Source organism: Amblyomma americanum, chromosome 9 (assembly GCF_052857255.1).
Source record: "Amblyomma americanum isolate KBUSLIRL-KWMA chromosome 9, ASM5285725v1, whole genome shotgun sequence".
Taxonomy (NCBI): Eukaryota; Metazoa; Arthropoda; class Arachnida; order Ixodida; family Ixodidae; genus Amblyomma; species Amblyomma americanum.
Genome location: NC_135505.1, coordinates 130,708,687 through 130,730,987, shown reverse-complemented (window position 1 = coordinate 130,730,987; position 22,301 = coordinate 130,708,687). Strand labels below are relative to the sequence as shown.

The following is a 22,301-nucleotide window of genomic DNA, read 5'->3' as shown; positions in this document are numbered from 1 at the left end:
TGAAGCAAACACCCGTTTCGTCTGCTCTGAGCGCGCGCCGCCGGAGCCGCCCGCCCGGGAGCTGGATTTTTTTTTTCGCTGCAGCTAAGGACGGCTTGGTGTGTACGGGACACCCTCAATTTCACACGTACCTTGCGGCGCTCGTTTCATGGATTACCGGGCTCCCTCAAACAGCTTCCCGGGCTGTTAGAACGGCAGTTTCGCGCACTGCGGCCGTGGTGCGCGGAGATGGCAGTCAGTACTTGTGATGGTTGGCGCATGCAGGTATAGCGACAGCAATGATCTTCATATCCGGGGTGGGAAGGGACTGCTGTGCATGTCGGGAATGGCAGTGTGTGAAGACGTGTCCACCGACATGGCTAAGCGCGGATGTTCCATGTTGCTGGCGCTACCGCTAAGTCGTCATGGATTACTTGAGCCATGGCTGGCCGTCGCAGGGTCGCTTTGGCTATAGCGTGCAGTGCCGCCGTCCTGTTCTACTTACCTTCCTGTATTAAGTCGCCTGATGCTTCCCGTGACACCTCCACCCCGGTTTTATTCATTCATCCCTTGAGAGTGGAAAATGTCTTATTATAGTACTGTAACTGCAAAACAGAACGTATGCGTTGTAATAAAATTTTTGTATAGTATCACTTCGGCTCTTGCTCAAAGGCATCAAGTGCATTAGGTTCAAGAGAACCTTCAATGAGAGCAGGACACTCATGGACATATGTTCCTAAGTAAAAAAGTATCAAATAAATTCCTCATTAATTCCTAACTGGTAGTAAAATTACTACCGAGGGGCTACTTTTAAAACCACCCGGTAGGCATAAAAAACATTCCCTCCGCAACCTGTACCAATTCCTTTAAGGAACTAACATTGCCATTGCGCCCAGGAACACCTCCCTGGGTGCGCAAAAATTAAGCCTTTTCGAAGGAATAAAGTGAATTCCCAAAAGGGGAATGCGCTAGCACAAGCAATTTTATATATATCCTGGCATCTTTTCGGTAGTTACTTGTTTAGTGCATGGCGCTGTCTAGTTTATTCTATAGGGCATCAAGCGCATAATCACTAAGCCGCAAATTACAAGCATATGCACGTACGCTACGGCATCGTTTGGAGCCCCAGGCCACTCTTTAAGGATGCCAAGGTGCCTTTTTGCGAGATGTGTAAAACTGTGTGGAGGACAGTAACAAATGCAGGAATGTCGGGATAGCAGGCAGACTGCCGCAATATAGCGTGTTTCGACACGCGTGTCGAGAGAGAAGAGAACTTGGGAACAGACTGTGGAGTGATTCTGCCGGCGTTCTCAAGCGAAGCTCCATTAAACCACTCGCTTCCCCCTCAACGGCGCCCTGTACCTAAATGATGGCACGCAGCCCTGACCAATAAACACCTCCACAGGCTTAGAAATTGTCGAATTCAAATGCAGGATACAACATACACGACCTGAACCTTCTGTATGAATATTTACACTGCCACTCGAAGCTTACACGCGGAAGTTCTGCGGCTAAAGGGCCACAGAAAGGGGTGTTTGAGCTTGGCTTTAAAATGCTTGTACTATGTAGAGTACAGGCCACTGAGCGTCCATGCCGCGTACGGGACCTTAGAAGCGGACGGTAAATTTACAATACATTTTTAAAAATTCCCGCTTTTGCACCTCGCTGCGACGCGCGGTGCCGGGCTTTCGCACAAGAACCTGGCAGACGACGTCGCGTCTTGCAAATGACGTCAGCAGCTGGGGTTATCATTGGTTCACAGCGCCAAACTCTTTCAGACGTCACGCGCTACCGCGGCCGCGGCCACTCCGCGGGCGCCGCAGCCGGCGGAGGTAGGGGAGGGGCCGAGTGAGTAGGGCCGGCGGAGGAGCGCCGCCGTTTTTGCGTGCGAGAGGAGAGGGACAGGCGCGAAGACACGGAAGTGCATAGTTTTGTCTGCATATAACTCAGCTTCCACAGAACGCATTAAAATAATTCTTGCTGGCGGATAATTATGAACCGTCGTCTTTTAGATCCCAGACATAGCGCACCTTTATCGAGACCCCGTTTCTGGGTTCCTTTAAGTGTTGCAGCAAAGTCACTCTCAGTACCATGCAAAAGAACCGCCTGCAGAAAAGAACGGAATGGTACGACATGTGGTTTTTTTTCCGAAGCTCCACATAAGCCAGAAGTAAAGCATTAGTGGAGGCGCCCGCATTAATTTCGACCATAATGGGTTAATTGACGCGAACCAACATAACATACAACGCAGGCTCTAACGTTTACCATTAATCGAAAAGCGACCGCAGAAGCTGCGATTTGAACCAACAGAGGTTTCACACACTGAAGCAATAGAAACTCTTGGCTGCGAAGATTTCATATTTTGCGGACAGCGGATGAGTTGGTTGTATAGCATAAACTTCAGAAGCAGTGAAAAGCACAGGCAATACCTGGGATAAAAGTAAATTTCTCCCTTCAGTGTTCCGCACCGAGCCGCTCTGCATGCGGGTGCCTCCTTACGATGGTCGCCAGGTGCCGCGACCAGCGCAGTTCCTCGGTGTGCAGTCCGGAGGCACCCAGATCAATTGCGAAACGACTGGAGGCGGGGTGGAGGGGGTATGTTCCTTTTGTTTCTAATAGTTCGTTCTAACTGGCGCAGATTCATGCGACACTTCTGGAGGGCTAAGAAAAAAACAAACTAATAGACATTAGACACCTTCCTTATTAGGTCCGGGCGCGCATTTATGTGGCTGCTATTTTATTGCACTAAACACAGCGGAAGACTAAATTTTGCAGCGCCATGGCGCCGCCATCTGATCGTCACCGCTGCAGCCGAACGTACGGTGAAACGCCTCCATGGTCGATACAGCTAGCGTGCATGCGGCCGAAGCTGTGTCCTGGTCGAGAGAATTGAAGTCAGCCCGCGTCTTTCCGCCAGCGCAGAGAGAAAGGCAGGCGCGTCGGAAAAACAGCTCCATTGAAAAAAACGGGGCTTCGCTGGCGGGTGCAGTCTTCGCAGCCAAGAACCCGACCTGAAGGACAACCCTCAAAGCGAAGGCAGCTCCGACCGCCTCATCAAACTCCGCGTCCTCCAACAAGCTGTGGAAGGCGCCAGAATTATTCGCGTAGCAGCTCTGCGCTGCTGCGTAGTAGCCGGTAGTCTCCTTCGACCAATGCGAGGCACCTCGCACCCCGAGCAGTAGCGACATCACCTTCCGGGCGATGTGGAAGCCGAACATCGCGAGGTTGGCGTAGGTGCCTGCAGATACGTCCGGGAAAACGACCGGTGGCACAGCGAACATGTGCGGGACGATTACGGTGTTTGTTGCAGCGTCTGCCAGCAACTGTACCTCAGCGGTCTCCAAGTGCTCTTCGTCCTCGGCCATCGTGGAGTCCTCATCCACGTCATCGGGGGCCTTTGTTCTTCTCAGAACTGTGGCCTTGTTGGATATCCAGTCGCTGCCGCTCATTTTCAAACTCTGTTGGAACCGGCTGTTCTCCAGGTCTTCTTTGGAAAGGGTACCATTGCTGAATGTCGATATGCGCATTTCTTTCGCTCTGGTAAGCGCGGTGATTCGATCTTTCATGTTAGCCCATTTCGGGTATTTGAAACCGGCTTCCTCAATCATCATCTTCAAGGTCCTGAAGTAGCCACTGATTGCTTCGGTGGTGTCCGGCGAGATAGAAAGTACTTTGGACAGAGCCGGAGGCCAGAGGCGTTTAAATGTGGTCATGGTGTCCTGGTGGCAAATCCTCTGCACGACCTCTACCTCAAGCTGCGGCGATTTGGTGCTGAGCATGAAGTCGAGCTTAAGGAAGTCAACTGCCAGCAGCGCAAGAGGATACACGGTCCTCACCGGCAGCGCCTTGTGTAGAAGAACGGACTTGACATCCCTGCATATGGCTTTGAAATCTCTCGCTAGGACGTGTGTGTCAGGAGACAGTTTCAGTTTCTCCTGCGCGTTCGTCCCTTGAATCCACTTATCAGGTGGGAACTCTGCGCATTCGGCTGCTGATGTCGGCGCCAAAGGGGAGCGCTGCCTGTGCCGCAGCGTTTCGTTCAGCCCGATACTATCGTCGAGTGTGTGGCATTGTGCAGCGATGACGTCATTGATGCTTTCGGTTCCGATGGCTTTAAGCACGGCTGTGAGGTAAGTGTTGCCTTGGCCGTCTTTATCCGTTTTAGGCAATCGCTGTTTGAAGGATCTCCATCTGTCTATTGCTAGGTGTGTCTTGTTGTCTTTAGTTCCGACGGTCACTATGAATAGGGCGTTAAGCCGGTAGAGGAAGGACAACTGTAGCAGCTTGAAAAAAGTCTCGTCAGAAGACATCTTCAGCCAGGATTCTAACTTCGTGCCGCTCACCTGCAGAAAAATAATGTTTCCCTTTTTAGAGTCTGCAAGATGTTCCTTCTAGCTAATAAAAACAGCACTAGCATGGTTCGGTTTCGTTTATATCTCCTTCAGGCGCCAATTAAATCTGCTGAAAGGAAAAATCTTCTTTTGAATAAATGACGATCAATAGACTAAGTAAAAGTGATGTACAAAAGATTTCGCAAAAATATTCATATTTAAGCACATTTTATTGGCGTCCACAGTTGTGGACTTAGCGCCTTAAACCTGATACATGAACATAAACACTTCTTCATTTGCTTGCTTTTTGTAGCTGATCGTTATACATCAATAAATGTTTAGCTCTGAAAATATACGCTTCAGGGAATTATTCTGCAGTTCACGACTTATAAAACAGATAAAAGCAGCGATTCTGTGCCGAGAGGCACAGGAATATTAGATATTTCGGGCCCCGAACATGGCTTTTAGATGTGCGTCCACCACGTCGACATCGTTGTGTAATTAACGTGTTCAGAAGCTAGGGACAAGGGTTGCTTCCATAATAAGTAATGCTTCAAGTCCGGCTGCATGGAAGGCATCTCGAGTGATCTGAGCAGAAGTAGAGAGAGAGAGATACCATCTTGCGGCCTGCTTTACACATGTTTATTTTTTTAAAAATGAGAAATTATTTTCTAATGTCTTTGTTGATCAGTTTATGTCAGAGACCTGTAACAAACACTCCCGTCGCTCTACGAGTGTGCTGATTATTGTTTTGTAGCCTTGTAGCTTAGTGGCCAGCTCTGAACTGACCATGGTGTAAGGGCACGAGTTCTCCTTTTTCATCCTCCCTTTTGCGGTGCTGCCACGTTGTATTTTTCTCCGTCTTGGGTTTCATACAAAGTATTATGATTCTTGCTAAAATCCGCAGCGAAATTTTCATTACGATAGACAAAAAATGTTCTGACCATCACTGAAAATGGTTGCTTCCTTCAGATTAATGCGTTCTACAATCTAGCACGAATGGTCTCAGATCTCTTTTTGAATATTGCTAGGGGGCCTAAGAACCTCCCGCACCTCCCTGACTTTAAGCACTGGTCATAGTGCGTTGTGTTTGTGGACAGCGGTCTAAGTGGCGGTTCTTTGCAACCATCTGCGGGTCTTCACTGCTCGATCGGCCGCACTTCTTCGGAAGTGCTTCTCCATCGGCTATATTCATGAAAAATGCTACAGCGCTGGAGTCGTACGACGTTCTCTTTGTACAAGCATAGTTTTCAACGTCCGTAAGGAGTTAAGCCCATTTTGTACCATACGTGCACAAAAACAACGCATTATGGGGTGAAAATGCCACTTTTATATTTTCGGCATTCAGGCGCCATGTCCCCATTTGTGGACGCGCACAAATACCCGCTTATTGAAGTTGGCTTCAAAGTGCAGACTTATTGTTGGCCTAAAATAAAGTTTTTCCCTCCTCCTCATCCGCCTAGAAGTGCGGTCATCTTATTATACATAGGCGGCACGGCTTGATTGCTCAGAAAATAATTAGAAGGCATCCTTTGGGCTCACGCAAACGCGTACGTTGTCCCTGAACGGACATTCTTCACGCCAGAGCCACCATCTGGGTTTACAGCGTATCTTGAATCAGGGAATATTAGAATAAGTACTCTTCACTGGCCACAATAGACGGTGCTCGCGCGTGTGCTCACATGAGGCTGAAAATGCCGCTATTTCACCAGTTTGAAGAAAAGCACCCATTGTGCAGAAACTGGCGGTGCACACACAGAATGTTTCATTTAGATTTCGCATCTCGCGCATGATGCAGAGATAATCTCGTTTTTAGTGTGTTATTCTGAATGATTGTTTTTTAATTCAAAACATTAAAAAAATAACTGCTCCTAATACCTTACTCCATATTCCAAAATTTTAGGAATATATTAGTGATGAAGAATCTGAACGGGTCGCATTTTTTAGCTGGCTATACATCTCAATGCTTAGGTGCATTTAACGGGTCACACCGCATCAGATCATGTCCTGAAAGAATTCGTAGGCTGCGTTGCCGTAGGAAATATTCGTTGGAAAAGAATTGAACACAGCGCAGCGAGATATTAGACCTAAAGACAGAAGAATAAATAAACGCAGACTTTATTGTGGCAGGAACAGCGCAGCACGTGACAAAGAAGGGTCAGGCGGGACACGACGCTGTCCCACCTGTCCCTTCTTTGTCTCGTGCTGCGCTGTTCCTGCTGCATGACCATGCACCAACTAGCTCAAATTTTCACCTTGCTGAAGGCTTTATTGCCTTTTAGTGATGAGAATAAAAAAGAGGCGCTGTCTGCACTAGGTGACCGGCAATAATGATGATGCCTGAACAATCTAGATCTGTGGCAGAAACGCTAGAGAAGCGAAGGAAGGAAGGAAGGAGATAATGCATCTGACTACTAGAAGCTGCCTGAAACTCACTTTCTGCCTGCCTTGTAAAATCTGTCCCAAGACGCACCCTGCACGTTCTCAGCACTGCAAGCAGGGTGCCCTTTTCTCACCTCCAAGACCTTGTCGACTATGTCGCGTATGGTCCTTGATACGCCCAGGTAAGTGACGCAGTTGTTGTAGTAGCGAGACACTGAGTCGGCGGGCTCCGCCAGTGCTTGTCGCGCCACCATCTCCCGGTGCCTCCTGGCGGTGTAGTTGAGCAGCACCTCGGCCATGAAGGACGAGGCGAGAGGTTCAGGAAGCGAGGCGTTCCCAATCCATCGGCCGCAGACGTGTCGGTAGAAGTCGTGGCACGGCTTCACGCTTTTGTCCACGATGGCGTCCATGTAGTCCAGCACCTGAAATCCAGGATGGAATCACACATCCAGACGCCATGCGTGATTCTCCTCGTTCACGACTGCGCGTGAAGCACAGCCTGAAAAACGTAGTACACGATGCACAGGGCGTTTGCTCAAGAGTTTGAGCTTGGATCCCGTTCTAAGCGTTCTCCAATAATCCCCTTGCAGAAGTAGTGCGCTCACAGTAAAGAAGATTCATGTCAGAAGTTAAAAAAAGATCCCGGCTCACGTCACTGAACGAACAATGTGTGTTTTGATCTCAAATACGAGAGCCTGAATAGTATGATCTGAAAGGAAGTATAACCGACGACTCCGTCTTGTTTACAGCACTACAGCGACATGCTAGGTGCTTTGTCGAAGAGCATTCGTTAAGAACGGCATGTGGACCAGTGGAAGGCAGTCCTTGGCACGAACGACCATTGTCGCCACCGGCTGTGTTGTCATTCTTTTTGACTTCTTTCATTAGTCTTGTAAATTTTGCCGTAAAAGCTTGTTACAATGTACTCGCAGCGTTATCACCAGCTTTCATTATGTCCACTCCGCAGCCTTTCATGAGTGCGCATTAAGTGAGAATACTTATTTCATTGCCGAATTCCCCCCAGGCCTTTTCACACAGGAAAACCGTGAAAAAGGAGCCGTTTCCTGTGTGAAAGGAGGTAGGCCTGCTTCAAGGACAGGGCCTTTCACAGCCCACAGAAATCTGTGGGTGCGTAAAAGAGTTACTTTCGACCATAACGCAAAAATGTACCATGTTCTAACATAACTTATAGATCTTTTTGGGCGTTTTGAAAATAATTCTGTCAAGCTAGTTCGATTAAACACCACAAAAGAAGCCTGCCATCGATTCGCCAAAAGGGCGTATACTTGACGATTTCTGGGATGACGTTCGAGGAGCCCTGTGCACTCCGAGGAGCGTGACATCTACTCGCGTTTAATCGTGTATAGGGAGCTGTTTTAAATTACTTCATAACATATCCTAGCTCACCTCCAATTTTATCTTTGTTTGCCCTTTGCTGTAGTTGGAGTTTCAACATTAAAGATCAACCCCCGCATTTAGAAGACGGGGGGGGGGGGGGCTGTTTATCATCCCAATCTATACGATATAGCACCCCTTACGCCTTTGGATATAAGGACCTGATTCTTAAAGGCCTTTGCGGTGGCCGTGTGACAGGGGTAAACATTACTCTTGTTGAAGGCCTTTAGCGTCTCCTGGTGCCACGGTGCTCACCATGGTAAATGCTGACAAAGTAATGCAAGAGGCCTAGTGAATTTTGTGTTTTCAAGGGAATACTTGCGTAAATGGTCGCGTGACTGCTCACCTCACGGCAGGCTGGCTTGTCGCAGGTTGTTTTGCGCGTGGACGAACTCGTCGCGAGAACAACCCCGAAAATGATGGCGCCGGCGATTAAGACGCACGCAGTCATAATAGTCTCGGGACTTGTGTGACGGGAGGAGTCACCTGCAGGTGGCACAGGGCCTAAAAACAAGGTAACGGTATTGGTATAGCGCGTACGGCTTAATAGACAGTTTTAGCTGTGCGTATGCAACGGCTTAGCGTACGCAAGGAGTTTGCGGGGACGGTAGTGCGCATGCGCAGAACGCAAGCGCAAGCCCTGCGTCTTGCGGGCGCACGCTAGCCAGCGGATTTTGCGTTGCGGCGCTTGCGTAGCTTGCGTACGCTAACTTTGACAAGATGGCGGCGGCCTGCTCGGCCGCTTCGGAATAAATACATGTCGCCGCTGGATTCTCCGACGCAATAGCTCGCTCAGATGGTAGCGGTTCGCTTTTATTTCGCCTACTCTTGCCCACACGCAGCGGTATAAGCGATAACTAGCCCCTGTTTTTCAGATTATTTGGCGATTTTCAAGCTCCTAGGCCTAACTATATGCAGTGTGTTTTCCTCGTAGCAACGACACCTGGCGAAGCTGTTTTCTGGCTTTTAGCCAGTTCTCACATTTTCTTCGGTTTGCATAGTTTTTCTTCTTGGAACAAAAAGAGGCTCAGAATGCACTCACACTAGTTATCAGTAATCACGGACGAAATTTTCTTCAACCGAGCGTTGATGTGCTTTGAAGTCGCCACTAGATGGCGCTACTGTTTACGCGTGCACATGAAGGTGGCTACGCCACGGCCAGCTAAAACTATATTTCGGAGCGGACAGCGTAACGCACGCAGTGCCGTAGCGCTTTGCGTACGCACGAACTTGCGTACGCACAGCTAAAACTGCCTAATGTCAAGCAGCTACATATTGGATATTAGGGACGAAGTAGTGAAGGGCTTTGCTGTAATTGATGTAACCAGGAGTTCTCTACCTGCGCCGACACCGCACAACACACTGGTGTTTTTTGTATTCCGCTGTCTTGGAAATGTGGTCGCCGCAGCTGGGATACAATCACTCGAACTGAGATGAGCAGCCGAACGACAATGCGAGCTCTAAAATTTCATTTGTTAGTCTATCTCTTGTCCCGTGCGGTCCTCTATTGCGTGCACGTCTTTTTTTTTTTTGGCTGGCAGAAATCCTCTTCGAAGCGCTTTCGAAAAAGAGCAGAGCGACTATACTTCAAATGTCCTTTTTCGGTTGGGAAAAAATACTCCGCGGGGAACCGTGAATTGGACTGCGATGGCCGACGATTAGCAGACGTTTGTAAAGATTGGGAGATGATTACCATAGTTAGTAATGGGTAATTTAAGCGTAGCTCTTTACACGCCACCTACCACCGCTGGCAGGTGGCATGTTACGCTGCAAGCCCCCCTCCGGGATCTTCCTGTGGGAGCGACTTTCCGGTTGTCCATTGCTACGCACTCGCAGTGTTAGTCGGTATTTAACTCTGCTACTACCTGCCAACACGCCACCTGTCAGGGTGAGTCAGATGGTTCCCACCTGGCAGGTGGCGTGGGACATGACGGCCACACTGAGAAGCTCTGTTGGTACCCTGGCACTAACGGGGAACTCCTACTTAGCTATGGATCAACATAATGTCGTTATAGTTAAGAGAGAAGGGAAATGTGACCGGCAAGCAATGCACGAATTAAGATACCGGGAGTTCAGCAATGCCCCGGAGAGGTTGATTGAAAATTTACAGCAAATAAAAATGGAGCGAAACCGTGGGAACGAAGACAAACTCATTAACTTCTGCGTGGGTAATGCAAGCGTGGCAGTTTATTGCAGCGTGGTGACAGATGCTTTTTGATCAGGTAGCAAGTGGCGGACGTTGTAAAACGATTCATAAAAAATTAGTGGAAACCCGAACAAATTAACCGGGCTATGAAAAACTCACTAGCTAGATCAGCAAGTAAATGGAAAAGGTAAAAAAATATAAAGTGGAACTGCAGAAAATCCGCGCAGTTCATAGAATGTCACATCAAAGAAGTAACAGAACTAAGAAGACGGGCATCAGGGAACAACACATTGGCGAAAAGCGTCGGGCTGACAAGATGACGCGGACAAAGTGAGACATGTACCGACAGCGCAAGCTGCAAGTCCAGGACGTCGTAGAAGCGAACATTAAAGCGGAAAACGATAGTTTTGTTCTGCAGGCAAGGAAAAAAATAGGGATGGTCGGGAGAAATTTCGGAACAATATAAATCGCTTTGGTAGGAAGACGAGAAGTGGAGAACATTGTATACAGGACCAATAAGGTAAATTTCTAATTGGGAACCAGCCCATGCAATACATCTGTTTGGTAATTAGCCAGAAGGTGAAAGTGAGACGTATTTAAGATTCCTTGAAAGGATTTCTCAAATCTATCACAAACAGTTCCCAATAATAACCTTTAAGCTAACAAGAAAGATAAGAAAACCTTGGGTGACCCACAATCAATTAAAAGCTATAAAGCAGAAAAATGCTCTTTTTAATTCATTTCTGAAAACTCGAAGTCCTAATGTGTTAAAAAAATTCAAAACTGCCAGAAAAAATAAATGCTGAACTGCGACGAGCAAAGGTTGCTTACTATGAAAAACGTTTTGTAAACATCTATAGACACCAACCAGCTGCAGCGTGGAGAGTAATAAATAGTGCACTAGGAAGATATAAAAAAGAAGCAGTCCCTGATCAACTGATTTATAGAAACCAACCAATTACCGGTCGTGCTCTTGCCGATTTTTTCAATAAACATTTCATTGGATCTTCAGCACACACTAAGAGTTACATAACTAGCGAAGATTTAGGACACTCACGGGCTGAAAATATATTTCTTGAACCGACAGATCAGGCAGAAGTCTACAGAACATTAATGTCCTTGAACAACAGTAAAGCGCTTGATATTAATAATATCCAAATCAAACCCATTAAGTATAATTTAGAGTACATAACTGCTCTACTTACATATATTTTCAACCTATCTACTGAATCGGGAGAATGTCCCACTGCAATGAAAAAGTCTAGGGTGTCAGTTGTATATAAAGGAGGCGATGAAAACTTGCCAAAAAATTACCGTCCAATATCAATAATGCCCACGTTTGCTAATGGTTTCGAAACGATATTGTACTATCTCATTTCTGATGCACAGTTCGGCTTCAGAAAAGGACGTTCAACTGAGCTAGCTCTATAGGGTTGAAGGAACACGTGCTGCAAAATATAGGAAACTAATAACCCTTGGACTCTTCATAGACTTTAGTAAGGGTTTCGATTCCCTTGATCCTTGTATTCTAATTCATAAGCTCTAAATCTATGAAACTCATGGCAACCCTTTATCTCTGATAAAATCTTACTTAGCTGACAGGCAACAGTGTGTGTGTCTTAGAAACCACCAATCATCTCTACTACCTTTAATCAGAGGCGTACCTCAGGGAAGGGTACTAGGCCCTCTTCTATTTAATGTCCATATAAATAGGATTGTGAACATTGACAAAAGTTTAAAATTCGTTATTTACTCTGAGGACGGCACGGTTTTGTTCTCTGGTCCTGATGTAAATGAACTAGGCACAAAGTGTAATCAACTTCTTAATCGGCTGCATGAATGATCTGATGTTAATCTACTAAAAATTAATCTTGCAAAAACAAAAGTTATATTATTTTGTACAAGAAACAAAAATTTTCGCCTAGAAGAAAACATCACTTGTGGCGGTGAAGAAATTGAAATTGTTCACGAACACACCATAGTATGAGCAACATTTTCTTCCGACCTTACATGGAATTCGCATGTCGAGGAGTTAACAAAAAATCTCGCGTTGGGGACAGTTGCAATTGCTCGTTGCCGCGCATTCCTTCCAGCTAAAATAAAGCTTCAAATATATAATGCCTTATTTGTGTCACAAATAAGTTGTTGCTCATTAGTCTAGCTGACAACTACTAAAAGCAACCTAGAAACAATTTACCTTCTTCAAAGGAAAGCCATGCGTCACTTGCTAATTTTGATTACCTAAGCCACACACGGCAAGCTTTTGAAACGCTCAGTGTGTTAAGAATTCAAAGTATGTATGAATTCCGTATATTGCTTTCATTTCATCTGTCGTTATCCTTTAGGTCAATGATAGAAGGCACTGAGCTATTGAAACAGAACGACCACACAGTTGATACTCGCAACACAGCCACTTGGTTGATTCCCCCTTTTCGTACTGACTATGAGTTCCAAGCAATCATTACAGCACAATCTTCAAATCATTTTAAATAGATATAAAGATTTGAATAACCCTACTAAGAAATCCATTGCGTGAATTATTTCTTCAGAAATAATTCCTGACTTCTCCTTCGCGCCCAAGTACAGCTGTTCCCTTGTATGTTTTTGCAAATTTGTTTTTTGCACTTCCGTATTTTCATTAATGATGATTTCGTGCTTTTGGCCGTCCTGTTTTTGTGGAAACCGTAACCTGACTTTGTGTTCACTTTATATTTTATGTATGTAAAGATTTTCAACTGTATCTGCTCATTTTTTTTCTGCGCATGTAACGATCTTGAACTGAGTCTGCCTAGCGGTTCCTTGTAACGGCTGCCTGAGTCTCGTCAAGCTGTATACCTTCAGCTTTTATTCCAGGCAGCCAGCCAGAATTTTCTGAGAAATAAATGGAATTGAATTGAATTGAGGTTAAAGTGGTTGGAATGGCTGCTTGCAAGGTAAGAGTTGTTCCGACGCTGATATCATGTCAGCCAAGAATATTAGGCTTATAGGGGTTTAACGTCCCAAAACGACTCATGCTACGAGGGACGCCGTAGTGAAGGGCTCCGGAAATTTCGACCACCTGGGGTTCTTCAACGTGCACTGACATCGCACAGTACACGGGACTCTAGAATTTCGCCTCCATTGAAATTCGACCGCCGCGGCCGGGATCGAACCCGCGTCTTTCGGCCCAGCAGCGGAGCGCCTTAACCGCTCTGCCACCGCGGCGGCTGCCAAAGTATTAGTTCTGGGGATAATCCACTAAGGCAAGCCTGATATTCCGCTGTCACAAAATCAAAGTCAGCAGATCTTTCAGAGAACTTAGCAGTTCGAAAAGAAATGAATAATAAATTGATATATGTATGAATAAATTATTATTGCAGTGTTTTTTTAGTGCTAGTATGTAGTAGTTATTTAAAGCGCGTGAGGAGGCGCTCTTTTTACTCACCGTGACGACCATCAGCTCTCTGCTTGGGCTGATGCGGTCGCTCAGACTTCTCCTGGCGCTCTCGGAGCTCTGCGCCGTGTTGTTGTTCTTCTTGCTGCTGCTGCGGCCGATTCTGTTCTTGTGCCTTCAGTGCCTTTCGTGAGCGGGACTCTTCCTCGTGCTGCAACTGCGGCACACTCTTCTGTTCGCTTTTCGGCTCAGTTTCTTTCGCTTCCTCCTGACCTACAAGCGAGCCCGGAAACACGATAATAAGTGATCTGCACTACTGGTAGCATTTCTCTAGTCTCTGGGGAGTGTGCCCCCCTTGACACACACATGTGCGAGGCACTGGAACCGCCCTGTAACCTATGGTCGACACGGAACACTTGTAGTAAACTATAGTTGACATGAAAGAACAATCGGAATAGCGTGCTAACCGAAGTTTAGCGCATTTACTACTTTTTCAAATAGCATGTGTTATAGCAAGTTAGAACCGTTTTAACTGTAGTTAACGAGATACATCTGGGGCCCGCCACAACTCTTTTTCAATACTTGTATTACTATGCAACAATAGCTCTCTGTACACTTAAAGACAAGCGTATTAGCTGCGGCTGCCCTGAACCCTCATTATTATGTGGGCTCCAAATCGGCTGTGTATAGAACACTTGCAGCGTCCCGCCTTCCATGCAATCGATCGCAAGGAAGGGGTTCGATTTGATTGCGGTGGTTCGGGGATAAAGAATCTGGTCAATAGCGATTGATGCTTAAGTTCCCTGCTACAACCGTGCAGCGTTTTCTTTTTTTTTTATTGTGCCCGTCTCACCATTTTTCGCAAATCAGGCCAACAAGCTGCTAGAAACAGTACTGTGCTCTCTAATGTCTTAAAAAATAAATTACGGTATTCAAACATAGAGTTGGTTTTCCTCAGAAATTATAAGCAGTGCCTTATGACCTTGACCGTACCAGTAGCTTGGAAGAACGCAAATATAATCTTAATTCATAAGAAAGGAGACGCCAAGGATTTGAAAAATTGCAGACCGATCAGCTTACTCTCAGTTGCCTGAAAGGTATTTACTAAGGTAATCGCTAATAGAGTCAGGACAACCTTACACGATATTCCACAATAGATCATAGTCACCCTATTAATGAGATGATAGAGAAATGTGCAGAATATAACCAACCCCTATATATAGCCTTCATAGCATACGAGAAAGCATTCGACTCAGTGGAAACCTCAGGAGTCATACGGGCACTGCGGAATCAGGGTGTAGATGAGCCTTATGTCAAAATACTGGAGGATATATATATATATATATATATATATATATATATATATATATATATATATATATATATATATATATATATATATATATATATATATATATATATATATATATATATATATATATATAAACTGTACAGCTACCATAGTGCTCCATAAAGTCAGCAATAAAATTCCAATAAGAAAGGGCGTCATGCAAGGAGACACGATCTCGCCAATGCTATTCACCGCCTGTTTACAAGAGGTATTCCGAGCCCTGAATTGGGAACAGTTGGGGATAAACGTTAACGGAGAATAAATAGTAATCTGCGATTCGCTGATGACACTGACTCGCTGAGGCGCTCAGGAGATGAACGGCAAATCATGATCAATGAGTTATACAGGCAGAGCAGAACGCTGGGTCTAAAAATTACCATGCCGAAAACCAAAGTAATGTTCAACTGGGAACAGCAGAACACACTTGGCAACGAGGTGCTGGAAGTGGTAAAGGACTACGTCTACTTAGGGCAGGTAGTGACAGCTGATCCAGATCACAAGAGGGAATACCTATAAAACCAAGAATGGGGTGGAGCCCATATGGCCGGGTCTCTCAGTTCATGAATAGCAGGTCACCAATATCCCTCAAGAGAAAAGTGTATAACAGCTGTATTTTACCGGTACTCACCTACGGGGCACAAACGTGGAGGCTAACGAAAAGGGTTCAGCTCAAGTTAAGGTCAACGCAGCGAGCCATGGAAAGAAAAATGATAGATGTAACGTTAAGAGAACGGAAGCGGGCAGAGTGGGTGAGGGAACAAACACGGGTTAATGACATCCTGGTCGAAATCAAGAGAAAGAAATGGGCTTGGGCAGGGCATGTAATGCGAAGGCAAGATAACCGCTGGTCCTCAAGGGTAACGGAGTGAATTCCAAGAGAGGACAAGCGTAGCAGGGGCACGGCAGAAGATTAGGTGGGTGGATTAGATTAAGTTTGCAGGCATAGGGTGGGCGCAGCTGATAAAGTGCAGGGTTAATTGGAGAGACATGGTAGAGGCGTTTGCCGTGCAGTGGCTGTAGTCAGGCTGATGATGATGATGATGATGATGACCTCCACATCCAACTGCGTGTTATCCGCGAAATGAAGCAATGACCTTACCTCGGCTTTTTTTCGACTTGTGTCGCTTCCCTGTAAGTAAAAAAGAGAACTGCAATGCGAGTGGCCTTAAGCTGAGAGCACCCGTATATATACAAAATAATTAAACAGCAACGCGCCCCTGCGAACGAAATACGGGTAAACGGGCATAGACTTACTATGGATAGCGTTTCCGTAAAGAACATGGAATATAAAGCAGGCAATTGGCTCCACACAGACATTGTCCAACGCTGCGCCCTAGACACAGTAGATTTCAGTTTTTCTAAACCAGGTTCTGGGCGAAAAAAAACGGGCGTTCTCTTTATTTTTGTTTGTAACAAACAGTAATTACTAAATTCTTTCAGCGGCTATAACAAGCACGCTTCCATGAACAAAAAATTGATGCATTTACTGGGCTCAGCGCATATGTTGTCCATGGCTATCTTTCAGTGTTAGAACAGAATGCGGAATGTATTCCCTCGAGGGCATAACGTTGTGCACTTGCGGATAAAATCATCAGGCAAAAAAACAAAGAAAGAATAAACTTACTTTTGCTCTCGTCGACTGCTAAAAACAAAAAAAAACGATACATTGGACTAAAGAAAGTTGTTGCGATCACGAGTTCGTCGGATGAAGTACAAATACTATTGCTTTTTTCTGAGTTTTTATTTCTTTAATTTGCTTATGAACGAGATTCAGGTCACTTCTGCTCCTCCACAGATTTTATTCTTTGCAGTCTAAGCATGGAAAGGTAAGTACACATATGTAGCTATATCGAACGCTTAGGTAGCTATGGTCTTTCATATTAAATATTGCATATGTAGTACAGAGCCGTGGGAGGCCACGTCAAGCTATTTCACACCGAGAAGAACGCGCAAAAAGTCAATAAACATCAGCATATGAAGAGCGTACTCGTCAGTTTTTTTCAACTTAATAGTGCTCGACAAACGCAGCATATATCCGCCTATGATCACTGAGCATACATTCATCTTCCAGCGTGGTTCATTTAAGGCGCTAATTCACAGCATAATTTTCAGTTTAGCAAAGCCTTACTTGGACATGCCTCGAGATTATGTTTTTTCTTGGGGAGCAACTAGTACTGTTCTACGTGACACTAGAGCGAGGAAAACAAATACGCTAGTGCCATTTGCATTCCTAATTGTGTAACCTAACCAGCCTTCTCGAGTGACACCGTGCATACATATTCGTTCTTTCTAACTACTAAACTCAAGCATCATCGTTTTAGAATAACGCCGTCATCTTACTGCCCTTCACTCACTCATTAATAACTTGGACGAAGCAACCTTCCCTCGAGCGTACAAGGCGGTAGAACAAGAGACCTCCCGGGCGCAAGTACACCTTCTTCATACAGTTACAGATTGCGGGAAGCCCTCATACGCCTACTGGAGCAGTGGTTAAGCAGTGCGCCACCACCGCCGCAGGTCGCTGTTTTTAACAAAGTCACCGTGAAAGCTCCTCAAATGCAGGTTGCTCTTCCAGCGCTCCCATAAGGCTAATTTTTGCACACATCGTTCTTCCGGACGCTGGCTATTTTGACCCGAGTGACCGAATGCGGAGTGCCATGGCAGGCAGGTGGTAATTGCAAATGAATTTATTTGAATTACTTTCATTGCGATCTGCCACGGTGGAGAGCTAGCCCATAACCCGGTAGGCAAGTTGCCACCCCGGTAGGTAAGTTGCCACCGTGGGCAGGTATTTTTTTGTCAGCTTTTACACGAACAACCACCTTTTCTGAATAGCTCACTTCCTTTCCTGGCATAGCCATGTCAACGCCGTTCATCCCTAGCGCGCGCTTACTGTGCAATTTGACAGTCTTCTTACAATGTACAAGGTTGACCAAAAGTTCTCAGGCCATAGAAACTGCTTTCTAGGTGTGTAGTAAGGCATTTACGACAGCCCCAAGCCTCGTTATCTCTCTGGAGGGTTGGAGGACTATCACGTTCACCTCTGAAAAGCTTGGTAGCCTCCTAAACGTCTAAACTGCCGTAACATATCGCTGAAACACAGACCCAGTGGCCTTGACACGTTTGATGTACACTGCACAGCCAAAGACTATAACAACCTTTCCGACAAGAAATTACTTCCGTTTTACATAAATCAACCATTGTAGAAAACCATGCCTATTCATAAGCATCTCTCTGGCAGTCACTTTTTATTTTCCACCTTACATGCATCGCCCCATGACGGGACACCTGGTGTACAAAGGATGAATGATTAACTGTCAAAGTAGGACTGATGCGCAGATGCGGGGAATGTAACGAATGCATTACAAGCCGAGTATTTTCAAACGTTCTTTGCATCTAAAGCTTTCACAGGTGTTCTTTTCTGATTTGGTCGCGTGCCTAGCGCGCAGGTGTGCAAACCATGTCCTCACGTTGCGACTACGACTTCACTGGGCAACAAGTAGAGAAATATTCGTGAACGTGGCCCGAAATAGCTTTGTCTGTGCTATATTCCTCCTTGTCGCACATCTCTAGTAAATTATGAGGCATAAACAGATCAAACAGTGATAAATTAGTGTCCATGAGGTTAGTGGTAATGCGCGAAAACATGCATCTTCTCAAACGGTCGCTAGATTTTTTAAATACTAGGTGTCGTCATCAACATCATTTGACTAACATGCTCTGTAGCATAAAAGCCTCTCCCTTTAACCTGCAGCTAGCCCTGTCCTACCCCAACTCCAGCCAAAGCGTATCCGCGCATGCTCCCTGCTCTCATCACCCCACCTGATCTAGTGGTATATATCCTGTTGTCCCAAAGGGCAATCGGTTTTATTCCGTTTGCTTTCAATGCCCAATCCGTGCCCTATTTTTCTTCATTTCAATTAAGACATTATTTTCTCGGGTTTCTTCAGTGACAGACAGTGCTCACTTGCTGTCGCTTAGCAAGCATTAGTAGATTTGCGAGCGGCCGCTTTATTTTCTTTTTTTTTCCAGCCTTACTACGTAGGGCATCATTTCAGGACATGCAAAGGAAGAAAGTGCTTACGCACCTGCAGACGTCGTCCCTGTCCGCTCGCCCTCCTCTCGTGGCTGGCTGCTCTCCATATTCGGTCCTTCAAAGGCATGTGCACTCATGTCACTCGAATAAAGTCAGAGTTTTCTAACGTGTACACTCGCGCGTCAAACGTAGTGTTTTCCAGAAACAATCATGCCACTTTGTTTGCTGAAGGTCGACATGGTGCTGTTCTGGTACTTTTGGTACTACTATGTTCAGGAAGGGAGGGCGCGTACAGTCTAACACGAAATGATGTTTATGTCTCCATTGTTAACCTTTTGCTGTTGAACTGCTCTACCGTGGCTTATTTTTGCAAGAAGGCTGCAACGAATGCCTGAGCTTAGCAGCCTAACGATGTACCTATCCTGCACCGTCATGACTGCTCCGGACCATAGTCGGATACAATTCGAGAAAGAAGCGGTGGCAGACGCCTTTCCAAACAAAGCCTCCATTCAATGGCCGCCATCGATTGTCGTGACACCGCGGTTAATGCGATTAAACATTGGTTAATGCCCTTCCATCTACCATCCCACTCGAGGTCATGGTAGCAAGTCCAAGAAGAGGATTAACCAGGACATCAAAAGATCAGTCGACGCCATTGGTTGGAAGGCCTCTTTTGATGAGAATCTTCAGCTTTGTTCTTGAGTTGTTACAACTGTACGGCGTGGTCAAGCAAAGAAAAATTTGTTATTCTGTTTTAGTCGGAACGAACGTCTAAGCTTTAGATCACGCTAGACAGTAATCCTCCACTTCTTCCACTCATTCTTGTTATTATTTTGTTATCAATGCACATTGTCCTCTCTAAGACTATATCTGAAGGCCGCTACGTTTCTCACAAATCTATTTGCGCAGCGTTCATAAAAAATCTGGCAAAGGACAAAGGGCAGAAGACGGAGTTATTTTAATCGTGACGATTAATGTCTTTAGTTTTGGGTAATGTGAAGAGAGGCTTTATGCATATCGCTGATGCACCGACATCCCCTTAGTGTTCCAAAAGTTTTCTTTGTTTCCCTTAGTATATCAAACAGGCAATTGCTATTTTACTTAAGTGCTTACAGTGAAAACCTCTAGCCGTGTCTCACTCCTGGCCACAAGATGTATTGGCAGTCAGAAATCAGTAAACGTCTTTTTAATCTCTAATTTTCTGTGTCTGCCCGACGTAACTGTAACTCAAAAAGATGGCAAATTAGGGCAGTTAGGGGCAATTTCTATCCTTTAGCGCGAATCCAGGCAGTGAAGGCCGCAAGAAATACGTTTTAAAGTCGAGGTTTTTTCTTATTCTCACGTAGCGAAAAATAGCTAAACAAGACCTCTAACTCCTTCCGCTTTTAGCTGGAAGAGTTGAAACTCTCATGCGAGGATTGGCACAGGATTACTTACACCACGACGCATGCAGACCACGTAATGAAAGAGCATCTGTTGACCAACGTAAAATGGGCTCAACATTGTCTTCGGAGGTGAAACTCGGCCCTTCAGGCAACGGGCCATGTGCAAGCGAATAATAAAAAATAAAACACTAGTTTGGGTTTATAGGTTTAACGACCGAAAGCAACTCAGGCTGTGAGGAACGCCGTGGTAGTAAACACCGGATGATTACGCCCCCCTAGGGTTCTTAGCAAGCACTGACGTCGCACAGTTAACGAACGTCGCGGGTTCGATCGCGCCCGCGGCGGCCGCATCTCAAAGGAGGCCCGTGTACTGTGCGATATCAAAGCGCGAACTCCAATTATCTCGAACCCTCCATTACGGTGTCCTTCGCAGTCTGATTTACTTTTGAAAAATCCTACAATACCGACCCAAATGTACTATCAGCCTATTTTCTGACTTATTCAACCATGCACACATTTGTCAATGGGGCATCAATGGAGACTAAACGCCCAACCCTCGGAGCGACGTCTAGCGCAGAAGTTTACCCATTATCTGCGCCAGCGGATTTTCATCGTCCCTTCAAGTTTCGCGAGTACTCATGAAGTCTCGAGCACGTGTCATGAGGCACTGAAATGTTAGCCAGCATTGCAGGTCGCCATGCTGGCCATCGTATAACGTAATGGCTGACCGCAAGATTGGGGCGAAATCTCAGGTACTGATACCATGCGGCGGCCATATCCGCTGCTGCCGTTTATACTCTCAAGGATTTCGTGCGATTACGCAAGGTGCATACATCGCATGCTGTTGCATGGCATCCTAAATATCATTCATATCCCAGTGACAGGGAATAATACGCGGTCTAAGAAGGAAGGAATTGACACATTCCAGTCTGCTCGAGTGCTTCGGCAATTCGCGTCAATGCTAGGTGGAGAAAAGAGCCCAGTGCTTGCCTTTGTTGGTCTTTAACCGCGGCGGCTTCACGTGGAATCGCTGTCCTGGAGGGTCGTTGTCAGGGTATTGGCCAAGGGTCGATTTGGTTCGGCTGCGAGGGAAGGACGGCTGTGCGGTCTTTTCGAAGGAAATCCTTTCACGGCGGAGGCCTAAAAATGCGGGTCAACTGGCTCAGGCTGCAAGGTGTCACGTGATGCTCGCGCTGCGCTGATGGGGATTTGATTCATTTGGAGACGACGAAGAGGATGACTGAAACGGTTTGTATGACCAACAGCCACAGATCTGTTTGCACCGCTGTTCAAAATTTCCTGATAGAATCTCACCGACTGCCTTGCTAAGTGTTTCAACCTTTTCTTTTCTATCAATTATTACATTTTGACTAAATCATTAATATTTAATCACTCTCTTTATTATTATTTTCAAAATTTTAATATCAAAACACTCATCCGTTTTCTGTTCATGACGAAAAATTCACCGGGGTTATGCTCCCACGTGCTTTTCCTTTTTGTTAACTGCGTTCAGGTGAATAGCCACCCGATTCTTGGCCGATCCCCCAGTGTGGGTATGTGCCATCTTTTGATAGGCTAACAACAACAACGACACATATTCCAGGCTAGTGGTTGTCTCAAAAACTAAGGATGGCGCTCCTGTGCACAAAGGATTACACATAGAAGAGACAGAAAAAAGAAACGACGAAGCAGTGGACGACGATGAAGAGAAGAAAGAAATGAAAGCGGCCTTGCTATGCTATAGCGTGACTGGAAAATTGCCGGTAGAAATTTTTGCAACGACGCGCTGCGTCACATGGTTTAAACCAGTGAGTTTGCTCTGTAGTGGCTGTTCTTCTGATTATCGTCAGCCTCGAATTTAGTTCTCCAGTACTGGCATGGAGAACTGAGCGACTTATTGTGAGGTACGGGCAATATCCTAAG

General features: G+C 45.8%; 1 protein-coding gene and 1 long non-coding RNA gene across 2 annotated transcripts; both read right to left on the bottom strand.

Annotated features, from left to right (window-relative positions):
• Positions 1–2,427: 2,427 nt before the first annotated feature.
• LOC144103680 (uncharacterized) lies at positions 2,428–16,469 on the bottom strand. The gene is made up of 5 exons (XM_077636339.1): positions 16,445–16,469; positions 13,658–13,879; positions 8,434–8,591; positions 6,827–7,114; positions 2,428–4,322 (listed from the first exon to the last, which is right to left on the bottom strand). Exons 1-5 carry the CDS (start codon positions 16,467–16,469, stop codon positions 2,742–2,744), a joined length of 2,274 nt encoding a protein of 757 aa, XP_077492465.1. The 3' UTR covers positions 2,428–2,741.
• Positions 16,470–16,576: 107 nt separating this feature from the next.
• Positions 16,577–21,543, bottom strand: LOC144103829 (uncharacterized). Its single transcript, XR_013308330.1, has 3 exons — positions 21,369–21,543; positions 19,046–19,108; positions 16,577–16,599 (listed from the first exon to the last, which is right to left on the bottom strand). It is a non-coding gene; the product is annotated as an uncharacterized LOC144103829 (long non-coding RNA).
• Positions 21,544–22,301: the final 758 nt, after the last annotated feature.

What these genes read in the sequence shown, in the direction of transcription:
- LOC144103680 (XM_077636339.1), bottom strand. Translation starts at nt 16,469, where the DNA reads ATGGACAACATATGCGCTGAGCCCA. An exon ending in CAACATATGCGCTGAGCCCA is followed by an intron (nt 13,880 to 16,444) that starts GTAAATGCATCA and finishes GCTCGCTTGTAG; the next exon opens with GTCAGGAGGAAGCGAAAGAA. An exon ending in ACAAGCCAGCCTGCCGTGAG is followed by an intron (nt 7,115 to 8,433) that starts GTGAGCAGTCAC and finishes CCTGGATTTCAG; the next exon opens with GTGCTGGACTACATGGACGC.